Source organism: Natator depressus, chromosome 6 (assembly GCF_965152275.1).
Source record: "Natator depressus isolate rNatDep1 chromosome 6, rNatDep2.hap1, whole genome shotgun sequence".
In the NCBI taxonomy this organism is placed as follows: domain Eukaryota; kingdom Metazoa; phylum Chordata; order Testudines; family Cheloniidae; genus Natator; species Natator depressus.
The window spans coordinates 56,688,000-56,700,143 of NC_134239.1; the positions used below are offsets into that span (position 1 = coordinate 56,688,000).

The following is a 12,144-nucleotide window of genomic DNA, read 5'->3' on the forward strand; positions in this document are numbered from 1 at the left end:
AAATAACTCTGAAATCGATCTTTGCGTCTCTTATAGGGTTTTCTATTTAACGGTGTAATAGCTTTTCTTTCACACAGAATAAACCTAGTCTTGTTGAAATTAATATTTTATCCCTCTTGATTGTAATGTCAGCATTTGTCTTTTTTATTTGTGTGCCCATTTTGTGTCAGGATTATGCATTTGCTGTTTTTAATTCTATTTCCACTCTGAAATGGTGGCTCAGAGCTGGCTCTCTGCTTGTTGGCCAACGACTGACTATAAAAAGCAAAATACTTTCAAGCAGAGAGTAGCAAATGAGAACCGTGCCATGCTAGCTGGGTTTAAAATGCCTCCTAGTTCCCTTTCCCCAAAAGTCTTTCCATCCCTTCTCCACTTTGTTTGAAGCCCATCCCTTCGTATAAAGTCATTGTCAGGCAATGATAGAAATTGACATTAGGAAATGGAGTTGGCATGAAGGTTTTACAGGACTGTGAATTATGAAAAAGAAAATCGGACTTTTTGAAAGGTTACTTTTCCCAAGAGTTAGGGTGTTGACCAAAGAGACCTACCTTAACTAAATTCCAGCTCTGGTACTTACATTCTGACTGCCTACATTCCCCTTTTATAGTTTTAATTGACCTTGATCTGATCCAACATCCTCTCTGCTTTTACAGAAATGGAGCAGTGTGAGCAACCCACTCTTCCTTCCATTAATCCCACCACAGTCTCAAGGCTTCACTGCTATAGTCCTGACATATGACAGGGTGGAAAGCCTCTTCCGAGTCATCACTGAGGTGTCCAAGGTGCCCAGTCTATCCAAGCTGTTAGTTGTCTGGAACAATCAGAATAAGAATCCACCAGAAGGTAAGGTATGCATGTTGGAGGGAGGTGGTACGTGTTAGAGTAGTGGCAGAACACTGACTGTACATCTAGTACAATGCAACCTCTCTCTTTATGTACTTTTAAACGTAAAACTATTTTAAACTATTTTGCAATACTTCTCAAATTAAAAAAAAAGGGTACGTTTTCATGGCACTTTTTTTAAAGTTGCAAAATTCAAATTACGTTTTTAAAAGGATCTGTGCTGGTGTTGCCTTTGCCAGCTGATGATTCAACAAGAAGCCATGCAAATTTCTCAATGGAGGACTTTTTTTGCTTTGAGTGGGGCGGGACAGGGAAGCCTTAATTTGTCTACACTCATTTGATTTTTTTCTACAGACACTATTAATCACAGTGAACACTTGTTCCACTACACTGTTCTCTGTAAACACAGAACAAATTGGCTTGATGCAGGAATGCAGGTTGGACATTTTGTGGTTATAAAATAAACGAACATTTTAACTGATGAAATAAAAACCTGAGACATTCTGTGTGTCCAGAAAGAAGTTTCTGGGACATCGGGTTATCATGTAAAAACTCTAAGACTGTCCTGATAAAAGTGAGGTGAATGGTCTCTTTTTATTTAAATATTTATGTTTAAAACACAGATGATTCTATTTATATCAGTGATGAGCAAACCTCATGGAGTTTGGAGGACTTTTGACCCTTGCAGTCTTATTTTGAGTTCATGGGTTTATAAAATTATTTGATGCTCATGAACCTTTTTTCATGTCATTTAAATCCGTATTATTTTCAAGGCAGATTTGGTTTCAAAAACATACCAAAGAGAAGTTTTTGCTCTGTATTGGAGGTAAGGAGCCACCTGCTCCAAAAATCAGAACACGACAAGTAGGTGCCCTATATACAGTGTCTATTTAGAATTTTTCTCTTCCTCCCCTTTCTTTATCTTACAAGCTCTCTGTATTTTTCAGTCTATTTGTTTTCTGTTCTCTTCCCCCATTGAATTATTTCCTCTGATCTCTGTTCCCTTTTTTCAGTCTTTCCTAACCTGAATGTGAACTCTATGATGTTAGCGTGCAAATTAAACTTTCCAACCCACAATGTTTGAGTGACTTTGAATTTAAGAAAAATAAGCTTACCTCTCCTTAGCTAATACTAATTGGGCATCCTCCCTAAAATATGAAGGAGATTCTCTTTGGGCAAAAGTGCTTCCTCTAGCTAGAATAACTGTTCTAAAAAATTAAAATCTATGGCTGTAGAACCCTGTGAATTATTAATAATCTCTCTTCTGTTTCCAGTAGCCAATCAAGTGAATCTTTGAGAACTCTTTGGGTTTGTAATTCTCCTATATAAGAATGTACTGACAACCTGTGAGATAAACTGGCCATTTATGTATGTTAGGTACAATATTAAACTGAGTTCCTGATCACTTGCACTCATCTAAAATTCCATGGCACTTTTGCAGGAGTCAGGCTATTAACCCCATTGTCCTGGCCCATTTCCAGTTTTGGTGCTTTGCATTCTGCCTCTTTATATTCTTGTTCCGGTTTAAATTGGACACAGTATTCATTTCTTGTCTCAACTGGTTGTTTAGCACTGCTGTGTAAAACGCACTAGATGTGGTTGCCCATCACTGACAGATGAAGTGATTCTTACATCTAGTTGTGGTTGGTAATCATCTGAGATTAAAAGTGTTGCATATAAAGGGAAGGTGTTATTTTTGTGTACTCTGAAGTTTTTATTGAAAACATATTCATAACATGTAGTTGAGGTATTACTCCAGTAGAGTAAACACTGCGTACACCGTGAATATAACAAAAAATATTAATTTCTGCCCCAAATGGGTTGTTTCCATATATTCTTTCCTGTAAGGCAGGTAAGGGAGAATTAAAACAAATTACTGATTTGAAAAATTTCATATTAATAATTTTTAATAATCTTAGTGATGTAAATTCTTTTTATAGGCATATACATTTTCTGTCTTCCTTATGTTTGCTCAGATATTATTAAATCATAAATCATTATCTCCAGAAAAAGAATGAATTTGCCTGTGAACCTAATGATCATAGGTCCCAGTTGAGAGCTTTGGTTATTGGGCTGTTATGTTCAAACTGGTCTTGCATGGTAGTAAATATGTGTTTTAATAAATTATGTTTCCTCGTGTGGCTCTTATCTCCCCCCTTTGTCCATTTATTTTTAACACTTTGATGTAATCTCCTGGACTGCAGCTGAGGAGAGGGCAGTTTGAGTAAATTAATTTAATTTGTTTTAATACAGATCCGTGCAGTGCGTTCCACCTGGCTCTTCAGTGGGGTAGCAGGCCTTGGCTGCACTTAGTCACTCGTTCAGTTTGTCTATTAGCAATTCTAATCCTTGGACTTCAAAGCTTCTGCCATTTATAGCCTATTAAAGCCAGGAAGTTTCTGATGGATTAGGGCAAGGAATGAGTTTGAAGTTTGTAATGTGCACCACTGTCACTGATAAGGTCTAGTTTATTACCCTACGGTAGTATCAGCACTTTTATGGCTATTCTCTTTTAATTGGTTATTGTAAAGCTGGGACAGTTAACGTACTAGTGCATCAAATGCAGGATTTCCTGGTCATTGCCATATAGGGGACACATTTCTGGGTCTGCTGTGCAAAGGCAAATCAGGGCTTCTGCTGTCAGAGCCAGTGGATTTTTCGATGTGCATATATGGTGGCTGGGATGAAAACATCAAAGTAATTTTCCCTTGTGATGACCTGCAATAAATCCAGATTTGAACCCAGGTCTCCAGAGGCAAGGCTAGTGCGGTGCTACACAGGCATGTCACTTAACTTTCCCACGTCCGCTCCAGAGTAATTTTACAAATTAAAACTATACCAAATGATTTTCCTGCTTAAAATTATCACTCACTTTGAGACTGGGTTATATAATCAAGGGTTTTATGTCTAGAATCCTTCCCAGTCTGCCCCCAAATTATTAATAGCCTAAGTAGAAAGATAAACTTTGCAATGGATTCTAAAAGTCAACAACTACAGACTCTGTCAGACCAAGGGTTGAAAGTAAATTCCAATCAAAGGTCCTCTACCAAGAATGTCCTGCTTTTTGGCCCCTAATATAAGAATTTGAAGCTGATCTTAATTGCTGCTATGTGATACAGGGACAGATGGCATCTCAGATATGTGGAACCAAACTCTTTCATCGGTCTAGTTAGAAAGATATAGTGAAATTGCAACTGATGATGCCTCTGAGGAACTGTCCCAGATTGAGATGTCAATAGAGGAGATTTTAGAACTAACTGATGAATTAAATAGTAATAAGTCACCATTACTAGATCACATTCACCCAAGAGTTTTGAAGGAACTCAGACATGAAAGTGCAGCACTACTAACTATAGTATGTAACCTATCATTTAAATTAGCTTCTCTACCAGATGACTGGAGGATAGCTAATGTGACACCAATTTTTAAAAAAGGCTTCTGAGGCAATCCTGGCAGTTACCGGCTGGTAAGCCTAACTTGAGTACCAGGCAAATTGGTTGAAACTATAGTGAAGAACAGAATTATCAGACATGTAGATGGACACAGTTTGTTTGGGAAGAGTAAACATGGCTTTTGTAAAGGAAAATTATGTCTCACTGATCTATTAGAATTCTTTGAGGGGGAGTCAACAGATAGGTGGACAGTGGTGATCCAGTGTATATTGTCAGGTTTCAGAGTAGCAGCCGGGTTAGTCTGTATTCTCAAAAAGAAAAGGAGGACTTGTGGCACCTTAGAGACTAACAAATTTATTTGAGCATAAGCTTTCGTGAGCTACAGCTCATTTCATCGGATGCATTCAGTGGAAAATACAGTGGGGAGATTTATATACATAGAGAACATGAAACAATGGGTGTTACCGTACACACTGTATGATCAGGAGAGTGATCAGGAAAGGTGGATTTCCTGGAAATTTGTGCTGGAAATGGCCCAACTTGATTATTATACACATTGTAAGGAGAGTGATCACTTTAGATAAGCTATTACCAGCAGGAGAGTGTGGTGGGAGGAGATATTGTTTCATGGTCTCTGTGTGCATATAATGTCTTCTGCAGTTTCCACAGTATGCATCCGATGAAGTGAGCTGTAGCTCACGAAAGCTTATGCTCAAATAAATTGGTTAGTCTCTAAGGTGCCACAAGTACTCCTTTTCTTTTTGCGAATACAGACTAACACGGCTGTTACTCTGAAACTCAACATTTAGTAGCAGTCAAAAAAGCAAACGATGTTAGGAACCATTAGGAAAGGGATAGATAATAAGACAGAAAATATCATAATGCCGCTCACTATATAAATACATGGTACTCTCGAATCTTGAATACTGCATGCAGTTCTGGTCACCCCATCTCAAAAAAGATATATTAGAATGGAAAAGGTACAGAGAAGAGCAACAAAACTGAATAAGGATATGGAACATAAGAATGGCCATACTGGGTCAGACCAAAGGTCCATCTAGCCCAGTATCCTGTCTTCTGACAGTGGCCAATGCCAGATGCCCCAGAGGGAATGAACAGAACAGGTAATCATCCAGTGATTCATCCCCTGTTTCCCATTCCCAGCTTCTGGCAAACAGAGGCTAGGGACACCATCCCTTCCCATCCTGGCAAATAGCCATTCATGGACCAATCATCCATGAATTTTTCTAGTTCTTTTTTGAACCTTGTTATAGTCTTGGCCTTCACAGCATCTCCTGGCAAGGAGTTCCACAGGTTGATGGTGCGTTGTGTGAAAAAATACTTCCTTTTTTTTTTTAAACCTGCTGCCCTATTAATTTCATTTGGTGACCCCTAGCTCTTGTGTTATGAGAAGGAGTAAATAATACTTTACTTTCTCCATACCAGTCATGATTTTATTGACCTCTATCATATACCCCCTTAGTCGTCTCTTTTCCAAGCTAAAAAGTACCAGTCTTATTAATCTGTCCTCATACAGCAGCCGTTCTATACCCGTAATAATTTTTGTTGCCCTTTTCTGAGCCTTTTCCAATTCCAATATATCTTTTTTGAGATGGGGCGACCAGAACTGCCTGCAGTATTAAAGATTCGGGCATACTATGGATTTATATAGAGGCAATATGATATTTTCTGTCTTATTATCTATCCCTTTCCTAATGATTCCCAACATTCTGTTCACTTTTTTGACTATCGCGGCACATTGAGTGGATGTTTTCAGAGAACTATCCAAGATCTTTCTTGAGTGGTAACAGCTAATTTAGATCCCATTATTTTATATGTATAGTTGGGATTATCTTTTCCAGTTTGCGTTACTTTGCATTTATAAACATTGAATTTCAACTGCCATTTTGTTGCCCAGTCACCCAGTTTTGAGAGATTCTTTTGTAGCTGTTCACAGTCTGCTTGGAACTGAACTATTTTGAGTAGTTTTGTATCATATGCAAATTTTGCCACCTTGCTGTTTACCCCTTTTTCCAGATCATTTATGAATATGTTAAATAGGACTGGTCCCAGTACAGACCCCTGGGGGACAACACTATTTACCTCTCTCCATTCTGAAAACTGATCATTTATTTCTACCTTTGTTTCCTATCTTTTAAACTAGTTACCAGTCCATGAGAGGATCTTCCCTCTTATCCCATGACAGTTTACTTTGCTTAAGAGTCTTTGGTGAGGGACCTTGTCAAAGGCTTTCTGAAAATCTAGATACACTGTATCCACTGGATTCCCCTTGTCCACATGCTTGTTGACCCCCTCAAAGAATTCTAGTAGATTGGTGAGGCATGATTTCCCTTTACAAAAACCATGTTGACTCTTCCCCAACAATTATGTTCATCTATGTGTCTGACAATTTTGTTCTTTACTATAGTTTCAACCAGTTTGCCTGGTACTGAAGTCAGGCTTACCAGCCTGTAATTGCCGGGATCACCTCTGGATCCCTTTTTAAAAATTGGTGTCATATTAGCTATCCTTCAGTCACACAGAAGCTGATTAAATGATAGGTTACAAACTACAGTTAGTAGTTCTGCAGTTTCACATTTGAGTTCCTTCAGAACTCTTGGGTGGATACCATCTGGTACTGGTGACTTATTACTGTTTAATTTATCAGTTAGTTCCAAAATCTCCTGTATTGACAGCTCAGTCTGGGACAGTTCCTCAGATTTGTCACCTAAAAAGAATGGCTCAGGTTTGGGAATTTCCCTCACATCCTCAGCTGTGAAGACTGATGCAAAGAATTCATTTAGTTTCTCCGCAATGGCCTTATTGTCCTTGAGTGCTCGTTTAGCATCTCGATCGTCCAGTGGCCCCACTGGTTATTTAGCAGGCTTCTTGTTTCTGATGTACTTAAAAAAATTTTTTTTTTTGCTAATACTTTGTTATATTTTTACACTTCATTTGCCAGAGTTTATGCTCCTTTCTATTTTCCTCACTAGGATTTAATTTCTACTGTTTAAAGGACGCCTTTTTGTCTCTCACTGATTCTCTTACTTCGTTGGTTAGCCATGGTGGCACTTTTTTTTTTGTTCTCATTATGTTTTTTAGTTGGGGCATGCATTTAAGTTGAGCCTCTATTATGGTGTCTTTAAAAAGTTTCCCTGCAGCTTTCAGGGATTACACTTTTGTCACTGTACCTTTTAATTTCTGTTTAACTAACTTCCTCATTTTTTTGTGTTCTCCCCTTTGTATTCCCCCGTGTTAGAACGGCTTCCATATGAGGAGAGATTAAAAACTCTGGGACTTTTCAGCATGGAAAAGAGATGACTAAGGGACGGTATGGTTGAGGTCTTTGAAATCATGAATGGTGTGGAAAAAGTGAAGAAAGAAGTGTTTACTATTTCACATAACACACAAACCAGGGGTCACCCAATGACATTAATAGACAGCAGGTTTAAAACAAACAAAAGGAAGTAGTTCTTCACATAATGCACAGTCAACCTATGGAACTCATTGTTGGGGATGCTGTGAAGTCCAAAGTATAACTGGGCTCAAAAAATAATTAGATAAGTCCACAGAGGATAAGTCCATCAATGGCTATTAGCCAAGATGGTCAGGCATGCAACCCCATGCTCTGGGTGTTCACAGACTCTGATTGCCAGAAGCTGGGAGAGGAGGAAAGGGGATGGATCACTTGATAGTTGCCCTGTTCTGTTAATTCCTTCTGAAGCACCAGGCACTGACTACTGTTGGAAGACAGGGTCCTTGGCTAGATGGACCATCGGTATGACCGAGTATGGCTGGTCTTCTGTTATGTTCTCACCTGCCTTTGCTCAAAACTCACCAGAGTCAGGAAGGCTGCAAGGAGCTCTGGAATGGGTAGGGAACTTGCATCACTTTTCAGTGTGTTTTGAGTACATTTTGTGCTCCTTACTTTAACACATGCAATTATGGAGGCCAGTTTTCAGAGGCTAAAGAAAACCAGTGTCCTATTTTTTGATGCTTTCTATAACTGTGCAAGAAACTAAAAAATAAGCCATGGGATTAATCCAGTTAATTCAGAATTGGAAATGAGGCTTGCTTGGTTGATTGGTTAATTGGATGCCAAATATTGCAATCGGTCAGTCAGTTGAAAATGTTAAAATGTAAAATAGGTTAAAGGTAACCAAATACATTATTTAAATAAATACATACTGGTGGTGTCTATCCACATACATTTTCTCCCCCTTCCTATGAGGTGATCACCTACTGTCTACTTAGTGTTGTTGCATGACTAAGCATACCTTAGTAACTGCCATATTAATCATCTGAGACTTCTGTAAGGGAGTTGTAGCTACCCTCAGACTCGTTCATGTGAAATAGGCAAAACTGGATGTAGCACTTGAAAAAACAATGTTGATATAGAGGATTTCTAGTCTGAATATCATAGGTGCTGGAACTAGAGGTGCTGGGGATGCTGCCACACCCCCTGGGTTGAAGTGGTTTTCATTATGTACAGGGTTTACAGTTTGGTTCAATGGCTCTCAGTATCCCCATTATAAAAATTGTTCCAACACCCCTGTGAATACTGGAAAGATGGCATGTCTTCCTTAAAATAAGAAATTAAAAATATTTAAACAACTCTTAAATTATAATGCACAAAGAGCAAAGTTCTTTAATTATAGTACTTTGTGTACTTTGTTTACTTAACATTTTTCATCTGAGCATCTCAAAGCACTTGGCAAAACACACTATGAGCTATATTCCCATTTTACCATTTTAGATAGTGAGGTAAGAGAGAGGTTAAGTTTGGTGTGCAAGGTCATACAGTGAATCATTCTTCTTCCGCCTGTTACTAATATGATGAAAACCATGCCAGTGAATCAGAGCGCCAGGAGCCCTTATTTCTAGATTCGTGTTCTATCTGTAATATAACATCTCCCTTCTGGCATTTTTTGTTTGGAATAATAATAATTAATAGGGCTGTTGATTCATCACAGTTAACTCACACGATTAACTCAAAAAAATTAATTGTGATAAAAAAATTAATCACAATCGCAGTTTTAATTGCCCTGTTAAACATTAGAATACCAATTGAAATTTATTAAATATTTTTGGATGTTTTTCTACATATACTGATTTCAGTTACAACACAGAATACAAAGTGTACACTTGCTCACTTTATATTATTTTTCATTACAAATATTTGCACTGATAAAATGGTAAAAGAAATAGTATTTTTCACTTGACCTCATACAAGTACTGTATGCAATCTCTTTATCGTGAAAATGCAACTTACAAATGTAGGGGTTTTTTTGTTACATAACTGCACTCAAAAACAAAACAATGTAAAACTTTAGAGCCTACAAGTCCACTCAGTCCTACTTCTTGTTTGCTAAGCAAACAAGTTTGTTTACATTTACGGGAGATAATGCTGCCCACTTCATATTTACAGTGTCACCAGAAAGTGAGAACAGGCGTTCGCATGGGATTTTTGTAGCCAGCATTGCAAGGTATTTACGTGCCAGATACGCTAAACATTCGTATGCCCCTTCATGCTTTGGCCACCATTCCAGAGGACATGCTTCCATGCTGATGATGCTCGTTTTTAAAAAAAAAAAAAAAAAAAGTTAATTAAATTTGTGACTGAACTCCTTGGGGGAGAACTGTAGGTCTCCAACTCTGTTTTATCTGCACTTTGCCATATATTCCATGTCATCACAGTCTTGGATGATGTCTCAGTACATGTTCATTTTAAGAACATTTTCGCTGCAGATTTGACAAAAATGCAAAGAAGGTACCAGTGTGAGATTTCTAAAGATAGCTACAATACTTGACCCAAGGTAAATCTGAAGTGCCTTCCAAAATCTGAGAGGGATGAGTTGTGGAGCATGCTTTCAGAAGTCTTAAAAGAGCAACACTCTGATGCTGAAACTACAGAACCTGAACCACCAAAAAAGATAGTCAACCTTCTGCTCGTGGCATCTGACTCAGATTATGAAAATAAACATGCATCGGTCCGCACTGCTTTGGATTGTTATCAAGCAGAACCTGTCATCAGCATGGACACATGTCCTCTGGAATGGTGGATGAAACATGAAGGGACATATGAATCTTTAGCGCACCTGGCCTGTAAATATCTTGTGATGCCGGCTGCAACAGTGCCATGTGAACGCCCGTTCTCGCTTTCAGGTGACATTGTGAACAAGAAGCAGGCAGCATTATCTCCTGCAAATGTAAAAAAATGTGTTTGAGCGATTGGCTGAACAAGAAATAAGACTGAGTGGACTTGTACGCTCTAAAATTTTACTTTGTTTCATTTTTTAATGCAGTTTTTTTGTACATTTTTCTACATTTGTAAGTTCAACTTTCATAATAAAGAGATTGCGGTACAGTACTTAGGTGAATTGAAAAATACTATTGTTTTTTACAGTGAAAATATTTAATAAAAAAATCAAGTGAGCACTGTACACTTTGTATTCTGTGTAGTAATTAAAATCAATATATTTGAAAATGTTGAAAACAACAAAAATATTTAAATAAATGGTATTCTGTTATTAACAGTGCAATTAAGCGTGATTCATTTTTTTTAATCGCTCGACAGCCCTATTAATAGTAATAGGTTAGGAGGGAAAGCATTGATTTGGATTTTAAGATTTGTAATCTTTCATCTTGAGCTGTGATTTTTTTAGATTCTGTAAAGTAAGCTTAGGTTGGGCTCGACCAGTGCTTGAATGGAAGACGCGTCCCCCCAGCCACTTTCCTCCCCTCCCAAAACCAAAGTGCTTGCAAGTACTGGCAGTGATGATTCAGTCATTGCTAAGCCTATGCCCCAGTGTAGCGTTAGATTACGTGCTTTTAGATGACACAGGAAAACAAGATCCCAGTCCCTTGCTTTTGAACCCATGTCATGAGCAATGTTCTAGGAATAGAATGTAATTGCAGCTGTAGAAGAATGCACTAACAGCAAAAAAAAAAAAAAAAAAAAATCTTTTGAAGACCCCATGAAATTTTTGTGGCATTTGTATTTAATTTCTTGGTAAGAGTGGTGGATTTTTGTTTTGAAACAAAATTGAGAAGAAATCCCCTGGCTGATAACCATTTAAAAACATGTCTAATTTTGAATGTAACCCCCTTTTCAATGCCCCTTTAAACACATCTCTCTGGTTCTGGTCCTGGTCCTGCAGTCACTCTTGACTGCATGGGATACGAACTGTATGTAAATGGGTTGTCAGCCCAGCTGTAGTGCCAGCAGACAAACATGACTTTACATGTACGGTATTAATAAAAAAAAAAATGGTTTAAAGCTTTGAAATATTATAGGAGAAAGTGATGTTTTTCACTCACTGCATTTACTAAAATAAATATTGTGGTCTAAATGTCTGCTGCTGGAATATTTGTGTAGGCAGAAATGTTTTCTTTAAAGTCTCTCCATCCTATCAAATACTTCCCTCCTCCCTTTTTGCTCGCATATAAGTCTAAATTACTGGTTTTGAAGTTTAAGAAAATACATACAGCATGTGATAGAAGTTTCCAACAAGTTTTCATCATGTTAGTTTTAGGCAGAAGAAGAACCTCTCCCCTCCAGCATCCCCCATGTTTGTTCTCAAGCCTATGACTTTGGAGGGTGTTTACTTTGGATGGTCATCGCTGTGGCCATTACTTTGTGCTGCAATTTCATATATTCTTGGTATTACATAGTGCCATCAACCCAAAGTGCTTCTCTAAACTATATTTTTTTAATTAAGTGTTGAGATTTGCTTAATTAGACATTAATATCACCTCCACTGTTGTTTATTTGGTGGATACCTTGGACTAAAAGGGTGGATGGGGTAGACAGGACAAAGTTGTTAATACTTTGCCCTTCTACAGTGTTGTCGTTTAGTTTTTACACAACGTATGTAATATGAAGAAACCACACAGGGAGATACAAATA

At 37.9% G+C, this 12,144-nt stretch overlaps 1 protein-coding gene across 3 annotated transcripts in view; it reads left to right on the top strand.

The window, feature by feature from the left end:
- EXT2 (exostosin glycosyltransferase 2) overlaps window positions 1-12,144 on the top strand; it is a 92,755-nt gene that overhangs the window by 53,208 nt on the left and 27,403 nt on the right. For all 3 annotated transcript variants that reach the window (XM_074955313.1, XM_074955315.1, XM_074955314.1), the window contains one exon: window positions 654-843. In XM_074955313.1, coding sequence (XP_074811414.1) covers window positions 654-843 — 190 coding nt within the window. The remainder of the gene's footprint in view (window positions 1-653; window positions 844-12,144) is intronic.